The sequence below is a fragment of the Perna viridis genome, chromosome 8 (genome assembly GCF_037379345.1).
Source record: "Perna viridis isolate PV_CMFRI_1.1 ecotype Kerala chromosome 8, ASM3737934v1, whole genome shotgun sequence".
NCBI lineage: Eukaryota > Metazoa > Mollusca > Bivalvia > Mytilida > Mytilidae > Perna > Perna viridis.
Genome location: NC_142452.1, coordinates 8,913,583 through 8,940,155, shown reverse-complemented (window position 1 = coordinate 8,940,155; position 26,573 = coordinate 8,913,583). Strand labels below are relative to the sequence as shown.

At 32.7% G+C, this 26,573-nt stretch overlaps 2 protein-coding genes across 3 annotated transcripts in view; one reads left to right on the top strand and one right to left on the bottom strand.

Moving 5' to 3' along the window:
* LOC148609206 (DNA damage-binding protein 1-like) overlaps positions 1 to 1,890 on the top strand; it is a 31,178-nt gene extending 29,288 nt beyond the window's left edge. The window contains exons 26-27 of the mRNA XM_088595954.1: positions 584 to 707; positions 1,206 to 1,890. Coding sequence (XP_088452080.1) covers positions 584 to 707; positions 1,206 to 1,289 — 208 coding nt within the window. The 3' untranslated portion in view covers positions 1,290 to 1,890. The remainder of the gene's footprint in view (positions 1 to 583; positions 708 to 1,205) is intronic.
* An 852-nt stretch (positions 1,891 to 2,742) lies between these two features.
* On the bottom strand, positions 2,743 to 20,163 carry LOC148609205 (sorting and assembly machinery component 50 homolog). 2 transcript variants are annotated; one of them, XM_088595956.1, is made up of 14 exons: positions 20,040 to 20,163; positions 16,987 to 17,070; positions 16,236 to 16,337; positions 14,076 to 14,163; positions 12,868 to 12,983; positions 11,699 to 11,832; positions 11,017 to 11,104; positions 10,382 to 10,510; positions 9,753 to 9,824; positions 8,840 to 8,923; positions 8,157 to 8,298; positions 6,936 to 7,082; positions 4,259 to 4,400; positions 2,743 to 3,081 (listed from the first exon to the last, which is right to left on the bottom strand). In XM_088595956.1, exons 1-14 carry the CDS (start codon positions 20,058 to 20,060, stop codon positions 3,036 to 3,038), a joined length of 1,395 nt encoding a protein of 464 aa, XP_088452082.1. In that variant the 5' UTR covers positions 20,061 to 20,163; the 3' UTR covers positions 2,743 to 3,035. The 2 variants fall into 2 exon arrangements, with proteins under 2 accessions (XP_088452082.1, XP_088452083.1); XM_088595957.1 differs by lacking the exon at positions 20,040 to 20,163 and adding an exon at positions 17,365 to 17,383.
* Between the last annotated feature and the right edge of the window lie 6,410 nt (positions 20,164 to 26,573).

The following is a 26,573-nucleotide window of genomic DNA, read 5'->3' as shown; positions in this document are numbered from 1 at the left end:
TGCATGAGGGATTTTCAAAAACATGTAATAGGTAGGATTGTATTTAATGAGTATCAGCTGTATGTTGTAGTCATATAATGTTGCAATGGAAACAATCTATAAAATTTTGGTTTACTCACAATAGCTTAAATATAAATGATTGATATTTATATGGAAATATATCACAAGGATACATACCATAAAAGGCAAGATTGTTTTACATAATCTGGATAGGGTCATGTAATAATTAGGGCATAAAGAAAGGTTAAAATATGCATGCTATTTGGTTATTGTTTTTTAAAGAAACTTTCTAGTAAATATTACTCTTTGAAATTGTAATTTGTTTAAAATGCAACCCACAAATTTCCTTAACTATAACACATTTAGATAAATATTGAATATAATTTGCATGCTCTATAATTGCATTAACTCTATGTGTTTGTCAAATATTTCATCTTGATCCAATTTAAGGAAAGCATGGATATAATGTCCATACTTGCCTTAACTGTTCACAGTTCAGGATATGCAGTCATATTAAGTTGCATGCCATGGAGATTATAGGTGAACAAGTTCAATATCACATGATACCTTAACAATAATACAGCTGGAGATCTTTCCACACCGAGAGGAAGACTGAACCATCAACTGGGTTTGTAGATGGAGACTTGATTGAAAGTTTCCTGGATCTCAACAGGGATAAAATGCAAGAAGTTGTCCAAGGTTTACAGGTAAGAAGGATTTTTATTCATTCATTGTACCATTGAACTTCGAGAGGTTTCAGTAGTGGCTTCTTAGGCCAGTTTCTGTGAAGCATGCTTTCATGATTAGGGGTATTTACAAAATATTAATTTAATGACTACATTTGTAATTGCCATTCTTTCATTTCTACTGTCTACTCAGTCATTTAATGACATGTTACTAGAGTAAGGCTATTTGAAAATACCATCACCTTTCATTTTAGAATAGAAAAAAATATATATTCTTGGTACAAGTAAAATCATTTTGATGAGATTTCTTATTTCACTTTATGTTGTAAATTGTACCAACTTGGTGTTATCTGTAACTCAAAAAGTGTTTAACTAATATTATTCGAACTTTCCACTGTGTTAATATACACATTTAAGATCAGACATGTTTTTATGAGGTCAGCAAAAATGTGTAAATTGGTGAAATCATAATTAAGAAGAACCATAAGGGTAAAATCCTGATTTATTTTATGTTTGTAGATGGATGATGGAAGTGGCATGAAAAGGGAAGCAACTGTTGATGATATTGTTAAAATGATAGAAGAAATGACAAGAATTCACTAACTCTGACAATATATAATGTTCAGTAACTGGAATCAAATATGTTTTTAGTAGACGCATCAAATAGATACAAACAAAGAACTCCATAACATTATCAAATGTTAAAATGTTAGTTACTTGCTAAAGTGAGTTGATTATAACACTTTTTAGACATTGTCAGAAGATAAGTTATTTATTCCACTGTAAGTCTTCAGTATATCATTAAATTATTTTTCTTTCCTTTACAACTAATTGTGTTCTAGGTTATTCTAGCATTACTGCTTATTGATATAGTTTGAAAATTTTTCATTATTGATATCTAATGTTAACTTTACTTAAGTTTTTAAATTTCATGAAATACTAGGTTAGCCAATGAAACAGAACGCTACTCTTTAATTTGTTTTGTTATTTTTTTTTTTGTTTCTTGCATCGTCAGTAGAATTGTTTCTAAAGTTTTATTGGTGCATTTGACAGTTCGTTGTCTCCTACCCATATTTGAATATATTTATGTAAATAATTAAGATTTTTATGTGCAAGCAGTTGTTCACAAATTATTGCTGTTTATGTAAATCCTATAGTGCTGTTATTTTATAGAAAACATGTGAATGAAGTGCTACAAAGTTCAGCTATTTTCTTTTTTTTTTTATTGCCAGTTCTTGATTAACAAAACAAGGGGTTCACTGAATATGGTTCAGTATTTATTTTTTCAACTTGAAAACCTATTTGATGCTATGTATCAAATAGATGAAAATATAATTTAGAAACTGACAAAAGAAATTCTATGTACTGATGAAGGAAATTTTGGGTACTGTTGTTTATTTTCCCCAAAAGAACTCCAGAAAGACTTTATATCAGTTCTAAAATCCAACAGGAATGGAATGATTGATACTGTTCTGATCTCTGCCAAGTAACCAAGTCTTATATACCCAAAAATTAGAGTTCCGCACAATTGAAAATAGGAGACAACACCTAACTTGGCTACATACAAAATATGGATAAAACTTCAAGTAGGAACTGAGAAATTGGGGTCTATTGCAACATAAAGTAGCATTGTGAGTTAAAACTTGCTATCAATTTTACACTTCTTGTGGACAATTGATTGCAGTTAATAGTCCAATACATACACAATAAGCCTAGTATGGACTGCTATGTATATAATGTTTATAACCCCAATCAGTGAGTGGTATATTTGAATCACATTGTCCATCATGCAGGGCTTCTGAATTTCTGTCTCCTTTTTCTCAGCTTTCAATGGATGGATTGATTTCAATTTTGTGTTTGGTTTCATATTGATGGATCATAAGTTGTAAGCAATTTTGGGTGCATCCATTATCAAAATCCTGTTTTGTCTGACTTAGATATTTTTAAATGTATGAAATGAGAGAAAATTTTGGTCACAAAAAGCTTACATATTGCTCGAACAGCCCTAATTAAGTAAAATCCACATGAGGGTCTGGCATCAATAACAACCAAGCAGTAGCTATCATCATATAATCATCAAATATATAAAGTACCTTTTATTCATGATGAAACAGAATTTTTAGAAGTCGCACACTGAATGTTTCTCACTAAGTTAGACAATGCTGTAATGTAGCTACATGTTAATGATCATACTACCAGCATGAATGAAATGGGCACAATAATGGATTTGCTGCTCCATGTCTAATATCACCTAAAATTTCTTGTTATTGATCCAATGTAAGCACACCACAATTTTCTATCACATTATATTTTATAACTAATAAAATCATTTTGACACAATATAAAAGCTCATAAAAATGACATTCCAACACCAAATTGATAGCCTGGATCAATTCTGAAATGGAAGACAAATGCTTGTATCAGTAAGAGAGGAAATAGATTCCATTTAACAAATATCTAACGAAAACATTGAATGTACTGTTAAATAAATATTGTATAGGAAAGAAAATTGCACTGAGGCTTTACAGGCTGGGTACACATGTACCTTAAAAGACTTAAGAGGATAATGTAAAATGATTTAAATGTGATAATCAGCTAAATAAGGTGAAAATAACCACTTGTTTTTCTGGAAATGATAGTGAAGTTTATCCTATTGAAATTAATGAGAATATGCCAAGCTCTTGACAAATATTAAGGTAGATCACACCTAATATTTTAGTACATGTACATAGATTTTCCTCATTTCTTTGAGGGATTACCTTTCACAAACACACTTGAACATTTTGATAAAAAAAAAAAAAAAAGGTCACCAAACTTACTTTAAAAATACCCTTAAAGTAGAAGATTTTTTTTTATATCATTTCATTTAAACTAGTAATATTTCAATTTTCAAAAAAAAAAAAGAAGAAAATTTGGGGTCACAAACAAGAAAAAGTTTGACCCCAAATTAAAAAAAATTTAAAAAAAAAAACAAACTGAAATTCATTACTTTTCCAGCCAATTTTCTCTCCCTTGAAAAACGCTTTTTTAAAATTAAATAATTAATGTTAGTAACTGGTACATAGTTTTATACATAATTTCAAACTATTTATTTATTGAAAATACTTCAAGATGACAGAAAAGAATGCTCCTTGTGACAGGTTGATCTACCTTAAAGCTGTATGCATAAGAAAACATTTTTTTTCTTTGCTTTTTTTTTAGCTTTGTTTTTAAAATATCGAAGATAAAATCTTAAATAGTTTAATTAAACAATATTAAGGTAAACCCATACCAAGTCCTAATCACCTGAACCTAATATTTATTATGGTAGCGCTAGAAGATGACATCAGGCAAACTACTAGGATATTGTTTTCAGCTTTCAAATCCTTGCATTTGTTTTGTGTACTTTGAAAAAATTGAAGATAAATTGTGTACTTTCATAGCCGGTTATATTGCTAAGTTATGAAAGCAAATAATCTGGAAATGACCACTTAATTTTACTGGGGAGTCAATAAGAGCAAAATTAGTGTGCACAGTTAATGATAACTAAATAATGCTACACAAAGCACTAAATGATACGTAAAAATACATACTTGTCCCCAGTCTGATATCGATAAGGAACAGTATAATTAAACTCTAATCGAGCAATTCCACCAAGTCGTAACACAATCCCTAGTCCATATGATAACCTACAGTTTTCTAATAATTTCCTCATATTGTCTTGGGCCGTCAGACCTGAAAGTAGAAACAGAGAATGTTACAGTAGTTAATACAAATATACAATGCTTTCTCCCATTATAAGCCAGTGATTAAAAATGCCAGTTACTTTTTAACCACCAGGCAGTGATTGAATTTCTGTGAGATTTTTCCCGCCATTTTACATTTCCGATATTTCCTAGCTTTCTACAGATTTCATGAGAGAAACTAATTCTCCTTCAGCTGAAAATTTTAATTTTGCCATCTTGAGAGAGAAATAATTTAAACCACTCATTACTGAAGTTGGATCTGTATATAAGCAATTGGCTGCTCTGTGTACCCCAACTTTTATTCAGCAATCACAAGAAAAGTTTAAACTGGCAATATATATAAGAAGTAAATTAGCAGGAAACAAAAAAACAAAGACAGGTACAAGACATTTTGTCAAAGCCATATGCCAAATATAAAATCATTTGGTCCAGAAGATGCTTGGAAAGTTCACAACATACAGGAAGTAGATATGCTGAAAACTAATGGAGAGAACCAGCACAAGTTACCATGCAAAAGCCATATACATGTATCTTATTTAATAAACATTCTTCTCATAATTCACAGGCGCGTAGCTGAGGCCAAATTGAAATGTAGGCAAAATTACGGCAGGGGGTCTGGGGGGTGATCCCTGGTAGGGGGTCCAGGAAGGTGAAGCCCCCCCCCCCCGAAGCTCTGCGGAGATAGCGTTTTAGAGCATCATTTATGCCTCTCCTGGATGTATTTTATCTCAAAAAAAAAAAAAAAAAATTAAGTGCAGGTAAAAGCTTTTTTGCCTAACGGCAGCTACACACCTGATTCACCTTCATTCTAATATAATTACTTAGCTATAATCCACTATGAGTAACCATGATCTTATGTGGAATTTGAAAACCTCCACTTATGGTAGAAGAAATATACTAAAATATTTAATTTTTAAAGCTTATCATACATACTCTCAACTTTAACATGTGAAAAGGTGATCAAATAAATGTAAAATGTATACCCTACCTAACAATAAAATCCAGAAATCCTGAACATCCTTAGCAAAATGAGTTTAAATATCTGTATTCAGGTTTTAGCATTTTAATTCGTAAATCTGGTTAAAAAATGGCAAATTTAATAAATCATTGAATTGCCAGTACCTTTACATCTTCATTTTGCCAAAAAAATATTTTACATTTTGTGAAATATTAAAAGTGACTTATTTAAGATGGATGCTTATCTTGAAATCCACTTTCATTAAAAATTATTTCTTGGAATGTTACAAAAATTTTGGGCTTAGGTTTGATTATCAGTAGGTTAAACTTCCTGCATATAAATAAAATACCTAAAGTTATTTAAAACACATGTTTAGCATAAAAAAATCTGTGGTGACTTCTAACTTGCAGATGCTAGATGTTAAGATGGCACCAAGTCAGAACAGTGAATTATCTAGAGATAAAAATAAATGTACAAATCAGAAAAAAAGTCATAATAAGTTATCTACGTTAGTATCTGTAGATATGGAGATTTTAAATCCCTGAAGTACATTAGTACATCCTGAGGCAAAGCTGATGGGTGTACAGTAGTACTGAAGGGTTTAAAATCTCTATATCTATGGATACAAACGTAGATGACGATTTTATCCCCAGTTTCAAGCTTAAACTGGCGTTTTTCTAGGGATTTTCAACATAACATGTCACGCAAATGTGATGTTTTTGCAAGTATTTTTTAAAAATATAGTAAAATATGCAAATTTCAACTGTTTTTTATCAGATGTAGGGTACTACCTTTGGTAGAACCCTACAGGTGCCCAAATATAAGGTGTTTTTTATTGAAATAACAATGGAAATCGACAATTTTTTTGCCGGTCAACGTCTCGAGCACTACGTCACAGACGTTAAAAGTTCATGAGTCAGAGATGTGACATCGAAACTAAACTAAGTCAGGAATTCCATTGACCATGATGACGACAAAGCAAAGTCGTGCGTAAAAATTATAAAAAATAGGACAAATTTATGGCATCACAGGATTAATTCCTTTAAAAGGTATGACATTTAATTACTCAGGACATATGGAGTGTACAGAATTCATCATTCATTGGGGAATTTCAAGTAATTCTACAAGAAACTTTGTAATTCAATCAATGAAATTTTGCACTAAAATCGGAGTTCATGTTCATTTGTTTCGGTTAATGCTGATGTTGATAGATCCAATGTAATATCCATGAAATACCGGCATTTACGGAACAGAGTCAAAGTTGCTGAGCAAGTCATTTATGTTGATTTCTGAATTCATTTGTGAGTTCATCGAGGACGGAAATACTGTCAGCAGTGCGCGTGATATTCTCCGGGGAAATGTCTAGCAACCCCTGGGGATATGGCTTAGCAACGTCAGGGGATATGGGATTTTGAGCAACGTATAGCTAACCAATCAAATTTCAGTATTGATACCCTGCCACGGAAAATACAATGTTAATACGTTTGCTTTACAGTACGTCAACATATGCTGTTTTATTTTTAACACAGTAAATGAAAAAAAATATAAAAAAATCATGACACCAACTTGTATCAATGTTTCCAATATCACCAGCTGTCAGAAAGAAGTGAGTTTTCAGGAGTTCCCCAAATCCTCCTTTGCCTGGTCTGAAGGGTAATGGTGTATACAGATGTAGCCCTGACACCCAGTAAGTATCTGCACCTAGAGCATTTCCTGAAAGATTAAAAATAGCAGTGGTACTGAATAAGTTAAATTAAGTCTTTTACAAAATAAAGAAGTATTCTATACTAACATCTGAGTCATTAAACTTACTTATCAATTTATTAGTGTATTTAATGAAATATACATTCCTCATTGCTCCTCTTTTTCTATTATTAAAACAGCTGTGTTAAAACACATGGTAAGCCTGATCCCTTTTTTCATTAGCTGTGTATGCCTGGCTCATTTTATCCATACCTAAAGTTCATAAACTTGAAATCAAAAAATTAATTCCCATACCTCCAAAACTTGTATAGTTATAAGAGAAGCTTACAAAATAGCTATAAACAGTTCATCAAATCTTCTTGATAATTGCTGGAAGCAGTTTTCGTCATTGTTTGAAAACTCTGAAATTCCCTCCTTGTTAAATGTGAGTCACATAACTTTGAAATGTTGTATTAGAAATTTATAAAAATCAAAAAGGAGTTTAGATCAATAAATAAGCACAGTTCAACAAAGCTTCATGAAAATTGCTCTAAAACTTTTATGTTATCTTCTGAATAACAAACTGAAGGATAGACAATAGTACATTAAAATACAGACATACTGTAAAGATATTCAATTATTTTCACCATACCTGTTAAACTTTGGAACAGCTCATGTGGGAGTTTTTTTATGTAAAAAGCTAATTTTTGGTGTAAAAATTCAGTTATTTTTCATAGAAAATATAATTATTAATTCCAACCAAAAACCTCCCACAAACCGTATTTTTCTATGTAGGAGATTCTAATTTTTTCATTGATTTTGTGGGAGTCTCCCACTAATGTGAGAGGGTTAACAGATATGTTTTCACATTATTCAATCAAGTATGGAAAAAGGAACCTGCAAAATTGATATTTAACACTATAAAACACTGATCATTTTTAAATCTATGAAAAATTGATACCTGAAAACACGTTCATTTGACAGAATTTGCTGAAATTAATAACAAGAAAACTGATCTGTTTACATTATAAAATCATCAGACAAGATTGTATTGTATCATGAACACTAAATGCAGATCATTGTCAATAATCAAATAAACTTTACCTTCTGAATGTGGTCCTACACCATTTATGGTAAAGCCTCTCAGTGTCAGAGGTCCTCCTAAGAAAAATCTGTCATTAATTCTGATATCATTGTTCTGACCAACCGTGGATAATATTCCACCAGCCATGGATAGCTGAAGAACCTGCAAGGTAACAATTCACCTATAACATTCCATTCCACATAACAAAAAAAGATAATGGTGTGCTATAGACCAGTTTCATATTCACGCCCTTTCCAGATTAATTTCTATTACATGTTGAGGTAATCTGGCAAAATATTGGAGAAACTGTAATCAGAGTATATGGAACAGAAATTTAATTAAATTTAACAGGAATATTTTACAATTTTAGAATGAGACATTGATGATGAAGCAGCTGATATTCCTGTTCTGAGCCATATTTCCAACATACATGTACTGGTATTGTACTAATCAATTTCAATATCCTTTGTTTTGTGTAGCACCATAAACAAGTTTTCAGTAAATTCAAGACAAATGAGCACAAAGGAGACATAATTTTTATCTAAATGTATGTGTGTACTTAATTGGATGATGTTAATGGAGATAAAAAAAGACTTAATCAAGGCATAGTGGAGAACTGGCCAAAAATGTGTTTTAACATACAACTTTTTCTTGTAAGTAGCATTCCAATGTAAATATAATTAACAAACACATATCCACTTACAGAATCAAAATATAAAGGCACATTAAACTGTAATTCCACGTCATTCTTTATAAACTCTACATTTCCACCAATACCAGCATACTCCTGACAAGTACAAATTTTGTTACAAATCAGAACAGATTTAGAAGACCATGTGCATTTAAGAATGCTTGCTGCTCATGTTCAGCCACATTCGTCAGATTTTCAAACTCCTCTGGTTTTATCCATATCTTAGTTTAATATTGTCTCCTCAGTGACCCAATTTTCTTTTATAATATCAATAAAAACACATTAAAATGTTGTTTGAAAAGTTTCAATGAATTTTTAACACAAAACCTAACGAAAATCAAGAGAAATCCTTTTCCCAAAAAATTTTTAAATGTTTCTATCTCAAAAGACGGGCAAACTAACTCATCAGTATTTTCTTCTTATATTATTCTAACATGAAAGATCTTAATTGAAGATTTCACAACCCTTTTAAATCCTTGTTATTCTTAAACTGTTCCTCAGTTTAAGAATAACATCCTTAACGTCATTTTCCCAATATGAGCATAAGTAATAGAACTACTAAATAGTTATAGATTTGTATCATATTTTTTTACTACACATGCAGAGATAATATGGGATAAGTGATCTGAGTTTGTACAAAACCAACACTTTTAATACTGTAAATGAAAATAGACCTAAAACAAAAGTAGGACACATAGTCTAACAACTTTATTTATGATATACAGAAGATTTATAAAAGACATGCAAGTTATTTGCATTTTTTGTTGTCAAGCGTATTTGATGTTGTATTCACAGTATGACAGTTGTTTCAACTGACAAAATAAAAAGCTCTCTGAAAAAAAAATAGGTGTGAGATTTCAACTATTTTGTACATATATAACCTACTGGTAAAGAAATTACTGCTGACTTTAAAGTATTTACCCACCAGAGTATATTTAAATAAAGAGCCTCGTGACGGAAATATTTTGTCATCTCTACTGTCTCTAGTTAAAATATGCTGCAAAACATAATTTAGAAATAGGTAAATTTTCTATTTTCATGGTAGAAATTACTGTAAACCTATTAATTTTTGGGGTGTTCTAATTTTCACTATTTTCATGGTGGACAGAAAACAACGAAAAAATAATGTCCACGAATTTGATTTTAAAACTATACATAAATATATAATGCTAAACATTTTTTTTGAAACCACAAATACTGATACCTGCAAATATGTTCACTTGATAGAATCCTAGAAAATTAGCCACTGCGAAAATTAATACGTTTACAGTATGTAACAATATTTTATAAATACTAAATAATACTCATGGCTGTTTCCTGCCTATGGAGCAATGGAAAAATATCAACAAGAAATGGCTTAGCTTATTGTTCAACAATGTATGTTTTTAATGCAAGTAAACAAAGTTTTATTTTACAAGCATTCATTAGATACTTCAAATTGTTAACCAGATGTTCATATCATATGTACTTTGGCCACATCTCTACTTTTTAACTAACAGGGAGCAAAACACCTGATATCTTATAAAATACCATAAACAAAAATGCAAAACTTACCTGTAAACTTGACTTTACTGAATGGCCTGACTGCTCTCTAACTTGAAATGATGTTGCATTGTTTAATGCTTTAACATCTCTCCACACTCCTTCCCATTTCAAGCAATGAGATCCTAACTTTGTTGGAAACTACAAAAAACAAATATTCATTAAAGAATGAATTTATAATTCATCCAAAAAAAATTCTCACAACAGAACAAAATACTTCCTTTTACGAAGAATCAATTAACAAAAACAGCAACCATTAAAAAGCATAAGAAATAAATTCCAATCACTCTTACAGCTTTCATCACACACACATTGCTTAGGCCAAAAAAAATATATGCCTGTTTCATGCTACCCTACCTACCATAGTTTTTTTTAGTCTACCCTTAACACATATAGTCATATTGGCTCAAACAAAGTTAAAGTCTAGATTGTTTCCCCATTAACTCAATGTAAAATGTTTTTGAAAAATAAAATAATTTCCCTACCTACCTACACTATTTTTTTCTTGCTGGTAGCAGGAAACAAGATTATTAATTTGTTTTGGCCTCAGCAAGCCAAAGGTTTAAAAATACATTTAGAAAGGCTAAAAGGAACATTTAACTAATGAAGATCAAAGCTTTTTTATTTGACATTAATTTGCTTAATACCACTAAATCAATAGCTGCTCCTCTGCTTATTTCTTTAAAACTACTCCATGGGAATTCTACATAGCCTTTGTAAGCACCAGCACCCAATCTACAATGACAGACATTACTTTGTTTGCAAAAGTTACCTTGAGGGTTTCATTACTAACAGTTGAACTTAGAAAATGCACAGGTTCATCAAGTGAAGTTAAAAGTGTAAATAGATTTCCATGCACTTGGTTATAGCAAGTTAAAGCACTTTTCAAGTAAAACCTTTCATTGCTCATCTGTTTTTTATGTGTCTAGTTTTCAATTTGTTTGGAGCAGCTTAGAAACACTTAAATTAGACACAGTGAACAATTTTGAAAAAGTCAAGCAATCAATCTTTCACCAAAAAAGCTGGAGCCTTATTGGTGCTTAATTATCAAATTTGTGAGTAGGCTTTTTTTGCTACCAATTATATTTTAACATGTTCATGGTTGGTCAATTTTAAATCTATTTATATTCATGGAAATTGTGAGTCCAAAGTAGGTCATTTAAACAAGTAAATTTTGTATATGGTTTCTTAAAAAGATGTCTAAACTGAACTTTTTTTTTCTTCCCAAAGGGATTTGGTAAGAAAGTTTTCACTGTATAAAGAAACTGTATGGTTCCAGAATGTACTGTCAGTTTACCTTTAGCTTAGGACAGTTTTGATTGTACTAACCTGACATTTGGGTTCCCATTCAATGGCTTAGAGAACTGTAATGCATAACCACCGTTTTCATCCAAATGTCTACTGCCTTGGAGTATCAATGACTCCCCACGACCAAACATATTGATGTGCTTCATACTTAATATCTGTAAATAATGACAGAGAACATTTGTTTAAAAGTGTTTCGCTAAGTACCTTAGTAATTAGTGATTCATGCATTGCTTAATCCTAAATATTTTTTATTGCAATCCTTCAGTAGTAGATCTAAGGATTAAACACTGGGATGTTACAAATGTAATTAAACAGCTTCTTGATTATCTTGAGATAAGACGAATCACCCCCTGCCTGATATTTAGACAGAACCCTACTTAAAAAAAAATAATACCTACACTTTTATTTTCTTAAAAACTGTGGTTTGTGCAAAAAAAAAATAATGAGATACTAGGTTATTTCTCTTAAAACCTAACTATCTGAAAGTAGAGAGAGTTGATATGGTGACCAGAGATATCCATGCATCCTTTCATTTGACTGAAATTTTATAGCCAACATAACTGTCTTAAAGTAAGAAACGACAAAGTGTAGCAGAACTGAAATCCAAGTTTGTTTTTGTGTTCCTATGTCTCCCCCGTTATAAAGTTCAAAGGGGTATAACTCCCACAAAATTCAGTGGATTATAATGTTCTGGTAATATGAACAAATCATATCTTCTTCAAAGTACCTACAAAATTTCAAAATTTGGTACAGCAGTTTCCAAGGAGTTGCTCTTACATTAGTGTGACAGAAAGATAGATGGATAGGGCTTAAACAATATGTCTCCCCACCAAAGTGGAGGAGACATAATTCTCTTCTTGAATCCAAAAAAGTGACAGGCAGTTAAATAACATGAGGATCATACATGTACATGAACAATATATATTTAAGTTTTAGTCTACAGCATTATGACCCAAATAAACACAGAAAAATGTTTAACAAAATCTAATGAGCTGAAACATCAAAATAAGCAGTTTAAATTTCCTATGGAAATTAACATTGGAAAGGGGAAATAACCCTGTAAAAATGGATGAAAAAACAATTAACTTTTATTCAAAACCATAATAATATCGTATCTGATAAACAAAGTGAACCAAAAATGGACATTTTAGCATGTATGGGGTTTTAACAATCACATACAAGGTACTTACAAAAGCGGGTTCATTGGTTGCTTTGTTTCCAATCTCAGTTTTGATATTTAATTTAGGGTATTTTCTTTCTTCTACATTGTAAATAACTTCATAACCATTGGGCGAGGCTTTATCACCTATCACAAAAACCAAAGAATAATTCTTTACATACATGTAGCATCATACATGTATCACTGTAGAGCAGCAAGACACTCTGAATAGTATTTTTAAGGAGGTAGACCCAAGGTAAAGGACATAACTCTTGAAATAAGTGATATGTTTGCATCATATTCAATTTCACTAAAACCTATCAAGCTTTCATTTGAAACAGAATGAAATCAGTCTAAGTTACTTTGATGCTTACATGAGATTGATGTAAAATAGCTAATAAAAGCGTTCCAATGATTTGTAAGAGTTGTTCCCCTTACCCTAGGTCTACATCCTTAATTGGTATGACAACTCATAGATAAAAAAGAAATACAATGAAAAGAACACACAGTAGATCAACTAAGAGTTACAATGTTTCATAGTGTAAAAAGCTTAAACAGATAAACTTTTCACATCTACATGTATATGAAAGTTTTAAAAAAAAGTGAATTAGTACAATGTAAAAATACTACATTTTTAGCATGCTAACTTACGAAATCATAGATTATTTTAAGCACTTACAGAAAGTAAAGGGTAAAAAACAACTTCATTACCTCACTTACATCTGATATCTACATCTTAACATGTTAATGATTCTAGAATTCAGTTGCAGAACTACACAAAACATACTAACTAGTCTTGCGATAAATGTGAGAACTGATCTATTGATTTGCCCATTGGAACAAGTTTTTTTCTGATGACTGCAGATAATAGTCCTTATCACATTCAAAATAGATCATCATTTTCTGATATAAACAGTGGAGTTGATGAGAGATTATTGATGACTATGTGTGCACAATATGCAATACCGTATAGCAGGAAATTTTTGTGGGGTGCTAATTTTGACATATTATAGTGGTCTTTCTTAAAACGCTAAATAAATTCTGCAAAATATTTACTCTGGACTTCAGTACTTAGTGCTCAAGTTATCATTTGCCAAAATCAGAAACGCCAATATTTTTCATATCATTTTGCTTCCAAACTGCCAAATTTTACACCTTCCCAAAATAACCTGCCACACAGTGCCTTACCTTTAATTGTGTCTATTGACATATACATGTTTAAAATATACAACAGTTTACCTTTACTTGTGTCTATTACAATGCTGATCTGTTTAAACAATTCTAACTTCTCCAAGACTAGCTGTGCTTGATGACTCATAACTGTCATCTAAAAAAAGGAGTAATAAAACATTAAATATTAAGATCCCTTTCTTTCATATCACTTAGAATTATCAGTATATATCACAATATTTTTAATCACTATATTTTAAATAACTGTCTGAAATCAGGGATTTGAGTTGTGGTCTTGTTTTCTTTTGTCCTTCCCAATTCTATTTTCACTGATCTGTCTAATGAATGAAGGTTTTGTACAGTCTCAGTGTACTACTGATGTTGAATTTCAGTGAGAAGGTTTCATGTCTGAGTCCTACTCAGCGTTGGAGCTAAGCTACTTCGGTTTTTTGTTCATGATTTATACATGTATACATGCAAAATAAAAAATATTCCAACATACATGCACAATACTTGAATGTTGTTTTGACACCAGTTCAAAACATAACTTGCAGACAATTTAGTTCTCAATACATTGGCTGAAGCAATTGCAATGTGCCAGCAGAATTCTGCTACAGAGTGTAACCACAAATAAGAGTAAAGTTAGTTCCAATATTGCATTAATGTAAATATGTTTTTCAAGGTTGATGTCTTTTAACTTTTTAAAATGGTAAAATTTTCCAAAATCAATTCACAGTCATAAAATTGTAAAATTTACCAAATTAAATGCACTGCTGTACAAAAAGAGAATTTGCAAGATTTCTTTAAAATATTTAGTCTCAAATAATGTAAATTACACTCACAAGGTCATGCAAAGTTTCACTATACTCAGCACAATATTTCCCAAGACTTATACAAATACCCTATTTTATTGCACCAAAATGTATACCATAGAAACCAACCAAAAGCTTATAATAAAGGACTAAGTCCTGACAATGGTAAGCAATATAAATTCAACCTATGACCTCAGAAACACTGAGAGCTTGATTTCTATAAAACTGTTAAAGGCATAATGAAATTAAAAAAATCAACTTTGTCCTCTTACAGGTTATACCTGCTTAATATTAAATTGCCATATTGCACTCCTGCAGTCATGACACCATTGATAACAAAAGACTGAACTCATGTACATAAAAGGGTAATTGCACAAATCCATAGAAAAATTGTCTTTTATTACATTGTTGTGCAAGTACATTAGAGTTATACACCCAAATATGAATGTAATGATTCTAAATTACTCTTGTAAGATATTTCTATACAATCCAGATGTTCTTTCACACTCATGACCCTACTTTGGTTATTCACTCTTATAAACAATCCTAAGATTATATGGAGTGTTCATATCACAACTCATACGTTATACCAGAACTTGCCGAAACTACGCAGATTTTTTTAATCATGCTAGAACTCTAACAAATAGGCTTCACGAACAGGGTTATGTTGCTACAAGAATGAAGTCATCACTACAGAAGTTTTATGGTCGTCATCATGAACTAGTGGATCGTTATGAGGTATCCATCAGCACCATGAAAACTGATTTATTCAACGGGTCATAGTTTTCCTTTCCTCATTTGTCTACCCCAGACTTGACTTTTTATGAGCAACTCGGCGGGTGTTTCTAGAAAAGCAGAGGACGCTTACCCTACCAGTGCACCTGGTTCATGCTCCCAGTTTTTAGTGGAGTCCGAGTTGCTCATTTGCTTTTGTTACTTTATATGTATGATTTTAGTTACTTAATGTTCTTTGTTGTGTATGGCTGTTTTCCATGTCTGGTCTTTGTCTCTAGATTACATTCTTTTGATTACCGCTATAACCTTGATTCCCTTGATTACTCTTTCTAATTAATTATCCTATTATTCTTGTTATCAGAGCATTTCATATTTAGAATAATTATATAACAACATCAAAACACTAGATGTCACATTAAAATAATGTTGTTCTGATGAATTAATTCATATTTTTCAATGATCTGAATTGACTATTAATCGTAGACATGTCAATTTTTGGTGTTAAGCCACTAATAACAGACATCAAATTCTGGATTTAGACCAGAAATTCAGTAAATTAATAAAACTGAAATAAGATGACTTAAACAGAGAAAAGTGGTAATTGGGATTAAATGTTGTACATTACAGCAGAAAAAAGTAAATAATTTAATTTGAAAATTAGTTCATGACAGATTTTACCTACCTCAGTAAAAGTCTTTGCAGCAAACACAGGTCGTAAGGTCTTCTCCAGGATATCATTCTTAGTTTTACATACTCCATCAACCACAATTCTGTCAACTTTAACCTTCAATACAGTAACACTTGAGTTACAGAACCTACCAGTTTTCAAAAATATCATAGCAACAAGCCATCTTATGTTTAGTTAAAATGTTTGATTGTTTGCTATTTCTTAAATACTGCCCTGGTATCAAATGTGGTAGAAATGTCAAATTTAGTATACCTCACGGTGCTAATTAAATTTTGCCTGTAATGTGACATATTGTTTGACTAGAAATCCAGGAAATTATCATTGGTTGGATAACCAAAACAGAAACACTTTGCATATTTTAACAACAACATTGATTTTATCATGTTCATTACAATTTAATAAAATGCTTTGCAGGGCTAAGCTTGATATGACTACAGGGTTTGAATGCTCAACAGTTGGGACAAGTATGGACACACTATTCAAAGTTGACACAGCTCTGAATTTTGACACTGGATAAAAATTTGATCAGAACCAAATTGGTCACTTCCATTCACTGACTAAAAGCATATGTTTTCTAAAATCTTTTACACTGTATCATGTTGATGCAATTGAAAGTGTTCAAATAGTAGAATATTCATTAAGCAAAAACAGGTACATGTATATGAGACTTAAACTGCTCTAGCTTTTATTCAACAATTAAACAATATATGTGTCCCAGTTTCTTATTAAATAACCATGTACTTACGTCAATATTGTTAAGATCCAGTTCCGACTTCTTGGATTCTGTTTTAAAAGGGCGATCTGTCATGTCAAAGCTAGCTTCTGCATTCTACAACAAAATATAACTAATAATAAATGAATGAACCTACATTTTAAAGTCCAATTCTTCCCATTTGGATTAAGAACCACAGTACATCACAAGTCATACAATGTTGGTACCCAGTGATGTTTAGCAGGAACAACTAAAGGGACTTGCTAAAATCTATGCACACAATGCCAGTTTTGCAAATTTTATTATTCCTATGACTTTTTTCAATAATCTATCTTTTCAATAAATGTCTTTCTAAACTATTTATTATTCAACTGAATTATCATTCTTATTGAATTATTTTCGATGCATCACCTGAATTTTTGTTGGATCATTTTCTAGCCCAAACTCTTGTTGGATTTTCTAGCAAACACAGTTTCCAGACACTTTAAAGCTGTGATATTCACTATTTCTAAGTTGTCTGCTACACTTCCTGGAGCATGATATTTGTTTAAAAATGAACGATTTCATCCTAATGTCAATAGCTTTTGACAATATTGGTCATTAATGTGTCTGTGTTGTGATTTGACTTTTTAGTTTATTTTAAAGAAGTGTCATTGTTCTGTTACTCTGGATTCTATTACTTTTGTTGTTGGGGTCTTTCAGAGCTTACTTAAAGGTGTGTTCGCACTTACTGAAGAACTTTTGGTGATTGAGTATTTACTATTTTTATAAAGGTTATAGGATGGTGCATTTGGTTGCATTTCACCATATCTGTTTCTTTTTCTATAATATACACTGGATGTTGGAAGTAAAGGTTAAGGCAAAAGGTTAATTCAATTTAATGTCAGTGAATACACATGCGCATACTAGTCAAAAACTGGCATAAGCTATGTAGGGCTTTTTAACTGGTGGCTAGATTTACAACCATAATATGAGCTTCCACTAGACTGGGAGGAAAGCATGATTGTGAAATGGTAACACCCCAGGCTTTGGTAGGTGCTTTGAAACCTGGACACATGTGGGACTCAAACGATATCTATGTATGGTCTTGTCAGGTATTTTTGATAAACAGGAGATTTCGATCATTATATTTGTATGTACATGCAAGTCCTGGCAATGAACTTACAGTGGACATTTCAAACCATGACACTAGATATAGTATAAAAATTAGTCAAATGTTTATTAAATAAACGATTCATTCCAAAGAAGTAAGTTCTTTATCTCACTGCCATTTTGTCAGTTCCCTTTACCTACAGAATAGCAGAGTACATGCATATATTTTATAACTGGTCGGGTGGCATCTACATTTGTATATACGTCATCTGCATAAAAGTACCTTCAGGTTGACTTGTGTGTAAAAATTTCATCATATGACCCATGACGCTCCATGAAATAGTTGAGGGTATATATGGGTGATCAAATACTCTTGACATTGGTACAAGCTACAAAAATCATGTTATTTCAGGAAATATTGTAGTGGTCCGGGGTAGTTATATAAACAAGAGAGAACTTGAGGTCTAATATGAACAAAGAGCGGAAAAAATGGAAAATCAGGGAGGAGAGAGAGGGGATGAATAAAGAAAAGGGCACTCGGGAGGTAAGAAATTTTGTTAATTTGGTCCCAAGTAGATTTAAAAAAACTTACGTCTTGTAGGCCCAGGTAGGTCATAAAGTACTTTAGTACATGTATATGTATAAGTGTTTGTATTAAAGCTCCCACAGTGGAGAGAATATGGTCAATTTTTTTTTGTTAGGTAAATGTAATTGTGAGTTGTGATGGGAATTTTAGGGTGAAAGAGTTTTGACAAGAAGGAATTTAGAAAAAAATGGTTTTCAAATATTCGGCAAAATCCTCATAGGAACTACTAAGGCTATGAATTGTTGGTTGTTTTCTACATGGGGGCCCTGTGTCACCTCTATGCCTATGTAGGGATACAGGAAATTTTCTTGGATCCAGGGATACTTGTGAGTTGAAGGTGGAGGGGGTTAATAAAAGAGACGAGTGCAGTGGTCCGGAGTTTAGGAAGCCCCATTAGGGTGAGATTTTGGAGAATCCCCAGCACTGTTCCCGCGCAATTAAACAGAAGGAGGCAAGCAGACAATTTCTAGACACTGAACAAGAAGCAAGCACTGAATGAACCTTAGTACATTAACTGACCAGAAGCAGTCACATGCCACATATAATCATAAAAGTGCTATAGGTACATGTAGTCTTAGCATGATAATATGTCATAGTAAACAATTAAAGGGATGAGTGGTATTTAACAAGTATACATTGGTATATATGAAAAGTCACACAAGGCGAAAATTTGTGATAAACTTATGCTACAGGATAAGAATAAAAAACGTTCATTTATCATCCTATCAAAAACACCTTTGACCAACCATTCGGCCACCTAGACTCCTAGTCCAAGTTGTTCTGACTTCCAAGAGCTTATTTACCAGACAAGCTGGGACCATATTAAAAACACAGGATTTTGCTAGAAAGTCGAAATTCTGTAAATTCAAGGAAATACAGTTACTAACTGTTGCATATTCATCAGACAACACTCAATAAACATGTTTTTTTACTCTCTTATTTTGACAAAATTACACGATATTTGACTTCATGATCTTGAATTTCATAAGTTCAAGATCAAAAAATTTTGTTCAATATTTTAAATTTCTATTCTCAAAACATGAATTACTGCAGAAAAGCATATACATAATATTCTTAATAACTTTCATTACATACACAGTCAACTTTTCAAGACGACAAGGCCAAGGCCGGCAAGGGCCAATAAAGTGGCAACTTTTAGTCTCGAAGCGTGCATCAAAGTTGGTGCGCTAAATCCTATGGTTTTGGTATGGGACGACCTCTGACGTCCAATGACCCCAGCTTGTCAGACAAATCTGCCGTTGGACTTCAGAGCAATTTCATAGTACAATGTATGTTATCGTATCGGCCACCCTGTCCCTGCCCACAACTTTCCTAATGTAGAAATGTATAAAACAAGCACATGAAAAAAGCGAATTTTAAAAATTTCGGAGATTCTCATAGATTCTACCTTTGCATGCACTGTTCCCATCCTGACTGTTCAAAATAGTTCAATTATTTTTGTGAAAAAAATAAAATGAAAGTCAACCGGTGACCGGGCATTGTAACCGGAAGTGTACATTGGGTGGTAATTCAAGAGCCGGTCACGTATATGTAACCGGTTACGGATGCAACAGGTCTCAATATCAATTTGCCAGTGCAAGGATATGCATATGAACGGCCGTTCATTGTCAAAAACTCGACAAATCAATGCGTAAAATGCTATATTAACGCGTTAAATATAGCTTTATTTAATGCGATGACTGATGTATGACTTTCTTTTACTTTAACTGTATTTTAGGGCGTCAAGTTTTACTGAGTCGAAACTTAAAAAAAGTTAAGTGGGCAAATGTGTCAAATTTATTTCAATGGACAAAACCCAGAAACTGTATACGGGTTTGCTATTGTTCATTATGTTTGTTATTGGCCAAGACGTATTTTAGTTGTAGTCTAAAATTGTGCAACCCGTACCCTTACCCGGCAACTTTTCCTCGTATCCAATAATATTTTGAATTTATAAACGTACGAAAGTTTTAAATTGGTCAATGAGTGTTAATGCTACATCAGTTTTCAAAAATCCCGATGTAGCCAAAACATTGTCTTCTTTACATGACCAGGCGCGGATCCAAGGACTGGCGTACCGGGCGTACCCCCCCCACTCTTCACCACAACACACGCCCCCTCCCTAATCGGTAAGAAAAAAATTCTCACCACCAGTATCACCCAATAATATTTTTGCCTTGCTTTGCGCGCCATTTAATTCAATTAACGCCTAAACTCAAATCCTGAATCAGCCACTGGTGTTGTGGTGGTGCCCGCAGACAAAGCGCAAAATAAAATTGTTTTTGTTTGTTATACACATTGCATAAATGTTTATTATCAGAGGTAGACGTAGACAATAATACCTATAAAAACCTATACTTTGCATCCACACTCTCCAAAGAAGAGACAATCGAAACCCATGAATTCATGCTGCCTTCCTTTGGTCTCTCTACCATAGAAAAAAAAATAGATTTAAAAAAGGGGAGAGGGCCGAGAAACTCGATTCTGTCCCAGGTACCTATATGGTTTCTTTTACAGACGATGATTGTAATCTAGCGTCCATTTACTGGATTCCACACTCCACAAAAATCCATACAAACAATGTAGTTGGATATGCAAACTATAATACCAAATATCTTTCGAAACTTTATTGTAACTTCTATACTCACAGCTTTCAAAAAGGGGTCTTAAGTCTTACAACGACACTTACTACTCTCGTAGTGGTATCAATTCAATGTGGATCCTGTAGATTCTGAAAATCTTCTGGAAACCCTAGATGCTCAGTGTCAATGCTAGATTATTATCAAAATACAGTAGGCTCAAGATCTATAATTGTTCAATCCTTTTTACTACTATTCCCCATCCTCAGTTAAAATCCCGACTCAAAAACATTATACACAGTTGTTACTCCAGACAAGACGGTTCATGTAGATACAGATACGTTGTGCTTGGTAGAGATTCCTCATACTTTGTATAAACAATTCCAAGTCATCTTCCGATTATACCGAAGAATGCTAGACTTTTTGATCGACAACGTAGTTGTCCAGCGTAGTGGACGCATGTTTTTCAACAAACAGTAGGCATTCCAATGGGAACAAATTGTGCTCCAATACTCGCTGACCTGTTTCTTCACTCTTATGAGGACTATTTTATAGCTGATCTAATCCTAAAGGAGGAACATCGTTCGACCAGATCCTTTGGTCTCAGTTTCCGCTTTAAAGATGACGTGTTATTATTAAACAGTCCTAGTATGAGGATTTTATATACACCCCATCTACCCAAAAGAACTTGAGATAAAGGACACTACAGACATTATGGAGTCAGCCTCATGTCTTGACCTACACTTAGAAAACGGTGGTAAAGGATAACTTTTGACAAAACTATTCGACAAATACTATGACTTCTCACTCCGTAACATAACTTTCTGTCCATTGTGCAACAACCCATCAGCATCTGCTTATGGAGTTTTTATATCATAACTCATACGTGATGCCACAGCTAGCCGTCACTACGGGGATTTTTTTTTATTTAGTACCATTCTAGACAAGTAAGCTTCTGGGACAAGATTATGATGCTATAGGATTGAAGTCATCATTACAGATGTTTTATGGTCGTCATCATGTACTCGTGGATCGTCTCATCATGGGAACCGATTTATCTTCCGTCTACCCTGGACTTGACATTAATCGGAACACCTCAGACTTTCTAGTTACAGCGGAAATGGCCAAGGCCGAGTAGTTCCGATTGGACTTGACATTTATTAACAACTCGCTGGGGTTCTAAGAAAAGCAGAGGACGCTTTAACTACCACTGTGCACCTGGTCCATGCTTCCAGTTTTTGTAGTGGAGTTCGAGTTGCTCATTTACTTTTGTTTCCATGTACGTGTCATTTTTGGTTATTTCATATTCTTTGTTGTGTGTGTCTGTTTTCACTGTCTAGTCGTATATACATTTGGATTATATTTCTTTTCGAAAAATGAATTTTTATTCGATTTCCTGTTTTCAAAAAGTCCAAAATGTGCACAGCTATACAAATTTTATACGGTCATGAACTTCTTAGCTTACTTTTTGGAACAAGACTACATGTATATTTTGCCACCAAAACTTAAGTCATCTCGTGAAAGGTTTCACTGTCGACCCCAGGAACATGTTGGTTATGGCGTTGCGCGATCTCCAACTTGAAAACAGTTTGCAGTGGCAAGGTTTGTTGTCGCTCAAAATCTGGTTTCATTGGTTTCCCTTTCCTCTTCCGCCGTTTCATTGTAGGATCAGAAAAATCCGGGTTTCTTATCCGTGTGTATTCTCTTTGTTTTCTTATGTTAATTGTGGGGTTTTTTTTTTGTTTTGTTTTGTTTTTTTTTGTTTTTTTTTTTTTTTACTGTAATGGAATTGTCTATGCATTCAAATATTTTTTTTAAATGTCACTGATCTTTGCATTCTCCGATCCTCTATAAATAGACTTGAACTAGCCGTCACTATTTAAAAAAAAAGTAGACAGCTTTCGGAATTCTTAACAGTATTGTTGATGAAAAGGAAAGCACAACTCTTATGTTTGACAATAATTAGAAGCCACAAGCTATAATGTTTTCAAAAATATTGATTTTACTCATTATACTCTGACAAAGTATATAACACGACTTTAAAAATGCTGTCACATAATATCACTATCATCCCTGTTTTCAATGCATGTCCATAGGTCTACATTCAGTTTCATGTGATAATTACATGTAATATAAGTATTAGTTGGTAGCTCAAGTTTCAAATCCAAAAGAAGGTTGGTATTGATTTTGGGAGATATGGCCTCAACCATTAGGGAAATAAGGGCCAAGGCAAGCATTTCATAAAACTTAATTATATTTTATTATACATATGTCACTCAAGTAAAAGCAAATGAATGTCTCTACAATTTTCTATACCACTAAGTTTAGACTGGTATTGATGGTTAAGATTTGTGACCACAAGGAATGGCGGGCCAAAAAAGGGGCAGAAACAAGCATTTCCCTGATTTCTGAAAAGTTTAAAAGTTACGTGACCTTTTAAATTGATCTTTTTGAGATTGTACAACAAGGAGCCATTTTCGGGGGTGTGACTTGATCTGTTTAGGAACTAGGGTAAAAAAACAAGCATTTTCCTGATGTCTGAATGATAACTTGATTAAAACAGAACTGATCTCTTTGATATGTACTACAATGTGTCTTTTCTCCAAAGGAAAGTTCAGACCGATTTGAACCAAATGAGGGCCTAAAAAGGCCACATTAATTCTGGTGAAATTCTCGTCCTGTGTCAATGCAATCGAAATTCAAAGCTGTATCAACCTTGAATAGTGTGTCCGTACTTGCCCCTACTTTTTTCAAGGTTCAACCCTAGGCCTGCAGTCACATGAAACTGTGCCAGAGAATGCACCTTACTGGGTTATGGGATTTTACATTTTTTTTTAATTTTAGGTACAAAGATTTATCTGTATGACATACACAATGTAGAAGTGTTATTTTTACAGGGACTTACAGTGTGGTTATCATGGTCATTTGAGTAGAATTAAATTCTGACATAGAGTCCTACAGATGTATGGTTCTTTTTATATCAGGGCAGTTTCATATTTTCAATGTAACATTTTGAACTAAATTTAGCCATATAATCCAAGTAATATTTTTAATTATATATCATATGTTAATTTCAAATAGTTTTAGTTTATTCTATGCATAATATTACTACAACTGTTGTCCAATTTGCACCGAGTGTATGGGGAATTTATAAAACAAAGCTGTCTTAAGATTTTAACACAAAACTACAATATACTGAAATTGGTTGTGTGGACCCATTGATAGTCCCAATTTTTACACAGTCATTTGTTAAATTATACTATAACAATAAAGTTGACAAAAATAGCACTTTCCGTATATCCGATACGTCCGTCATTTAATTGACTATCTTTGGATTAGGAAGTTAATGAAGAACTGTTGGAAAATCTAAGAGCATATCTATGTCTGTCTTCCACCCTAGTTGAATAGGGAAAAATATATGAAGGAATATGTCAAAGAAGACAAAAAATCTAACTTGGGTAAAAAAAAAAACATTACGATTTAGTACTTTTGGTATCATGCCTCAATAAATATAAACGGTAGGATCACATAACTGAAGTTATGTACTGATGCATCAAGCACAGTGAATTAGCATCCAGGCAAAAGTGAACTATTTGCAACATATATTTTACATTTCATTGACTATCTTATAGATTACTTCTGACCTCATGTATGGGCAATGATAAGTAGAAGGATCATGTAACCTTGTATGCTATCTTGTATAAAAGTAATTCATATTGTCTGTATTGCGATTGATTATAATGTGCCACTTCGAGATGAAAATTTAAATGTAATTGTAGATTTCTCCTAGAATCTTGGTTCTCTTGATTACTCTTTCCCATGTTTGGTTTATTCATAGTTTCTGAAATGCTACAATTGATAGATATATGTATCCAAGTTAGTAAATAAACACTTGTAATGTTTATGCATTTGCAATATTTGTATGATATATATCTATAAATATTGATTTTCTAATTGTTCTTACTTATCATTTCTGGCAGCAGACTTCATATTGAGTAAGTCATAATATGCATGATGATATTATATTAAAACAACTACATTATACAACATTTTGAAATTATAAACAAGAATCTACATGTTAATACAACATCTTGACTTAAAAAAAATGGAAATGGGATTTATGTCAAGAGAAAATAAAACTATGTTTTTTATTCTCATTGCATACTTGCCAACTTTAAAAAAAATAAGGTGAATACACAGTGTCACGTCATATTTTGCAAACTGAATAAGTTTTAAAGGGCCTTTCTGAGTCGACCAAGTGCTTTGTGAAAACATATATATGTTATATACATTGTATTAAATAGAACTGAATAAAGCCATAAATGAATTACTGAAGCTCAGAGTGTTCTCCTTTAAAATTTAGTGAACACGTATTCCAACAGAATGATGTATAAAGGATTATTAACCCTGCTACTGGGGTTAAGCACAATCAGGTGATAAAGGGCAAGTGATTATTCTTTACATTTATGACATACTATGGGGTGAAATATTGCATGAAACGAGTCATTAACCTTAGCCAAAACTTTGTATGTCGTTTGATCATGAGGCCAAAGGTAAAGTTCAAAAGTCACACACCTTGGTACAATTACCAACATACAAAATATCAGACATCTCAGTAAAAAGACAAAAAAAATAGGACTCAGACATATGGTATTTGCATTTTGTATTGTATTTGGTCAACATTTTGTATAATATTTGACCTTGAAATCAAAGACCAAGGTCAAAAGTCATCCACTCTAACCCATTACATTCTGTATTCATGAGATATACTTACATCCCAAGTATCAGATATATCTGAGTAAAAAGAAAGTTATGGCCCAAACAAAACTTTTGGTGGTATTTTGTCAAAATTTTGTATGTTATTTGACATTGAGGTTAAAGGCTAAGGTCAAAGGTCACCTCCTCTGGCACGCGACACTCCGCCATGAAAGGATATACCAAGATAAGAAGTATGGAACTCTGAAGTATGAATTAAGCTAGACTCTCAACTATGAAGTCAGATATCAGAAGTATAAAGTATAAACTCTGAGGTATGAACTCTGAAGTATGAACACACTTCGGCCACAATCGTTGAAAGCCATCTTGCTCTTAAATACATGTGCTTTAATATCATCTAACTACAACTCTTTCTCAGTAGATAAGCTATATCTCAAGTGTCGCATATATAGAGACCTATTTGTCCTGTAAATGCAGTGCATGAAGCATCTGAGCACATAGTTCCAGAGACACGAATATTAACATAAACGTCGGGATCTTAAAATACGATTTCAATAAGGTAGAGCGAGGGAAACACTATAGCTATGTAATTTAAAATCCATTACACACCTGTATATGGTTCTATCATCACATATAACTCTAGATAC

Coding starts and splice junctions, on each gene's coding strand:
- LOC148609205 (XM_088595956.1), bottom strand. CDS start 20,060: ATGGGAACAGTGCATGCAAAG. Junction 16,338..16,986: donor TGGATCTTAACAATATTGAC/GTAAGTACATGG, acceptor ACTGTATTGAAG/GTTAAAGTTGACAGAATTGT. Junction 12,984..14,075: donor TGTAATAGACACAAGTAAAG/GTAAACTGTTGT, acceptor TTTTTGTGATAG/GTGATAAAGCCTCGCCCAAT.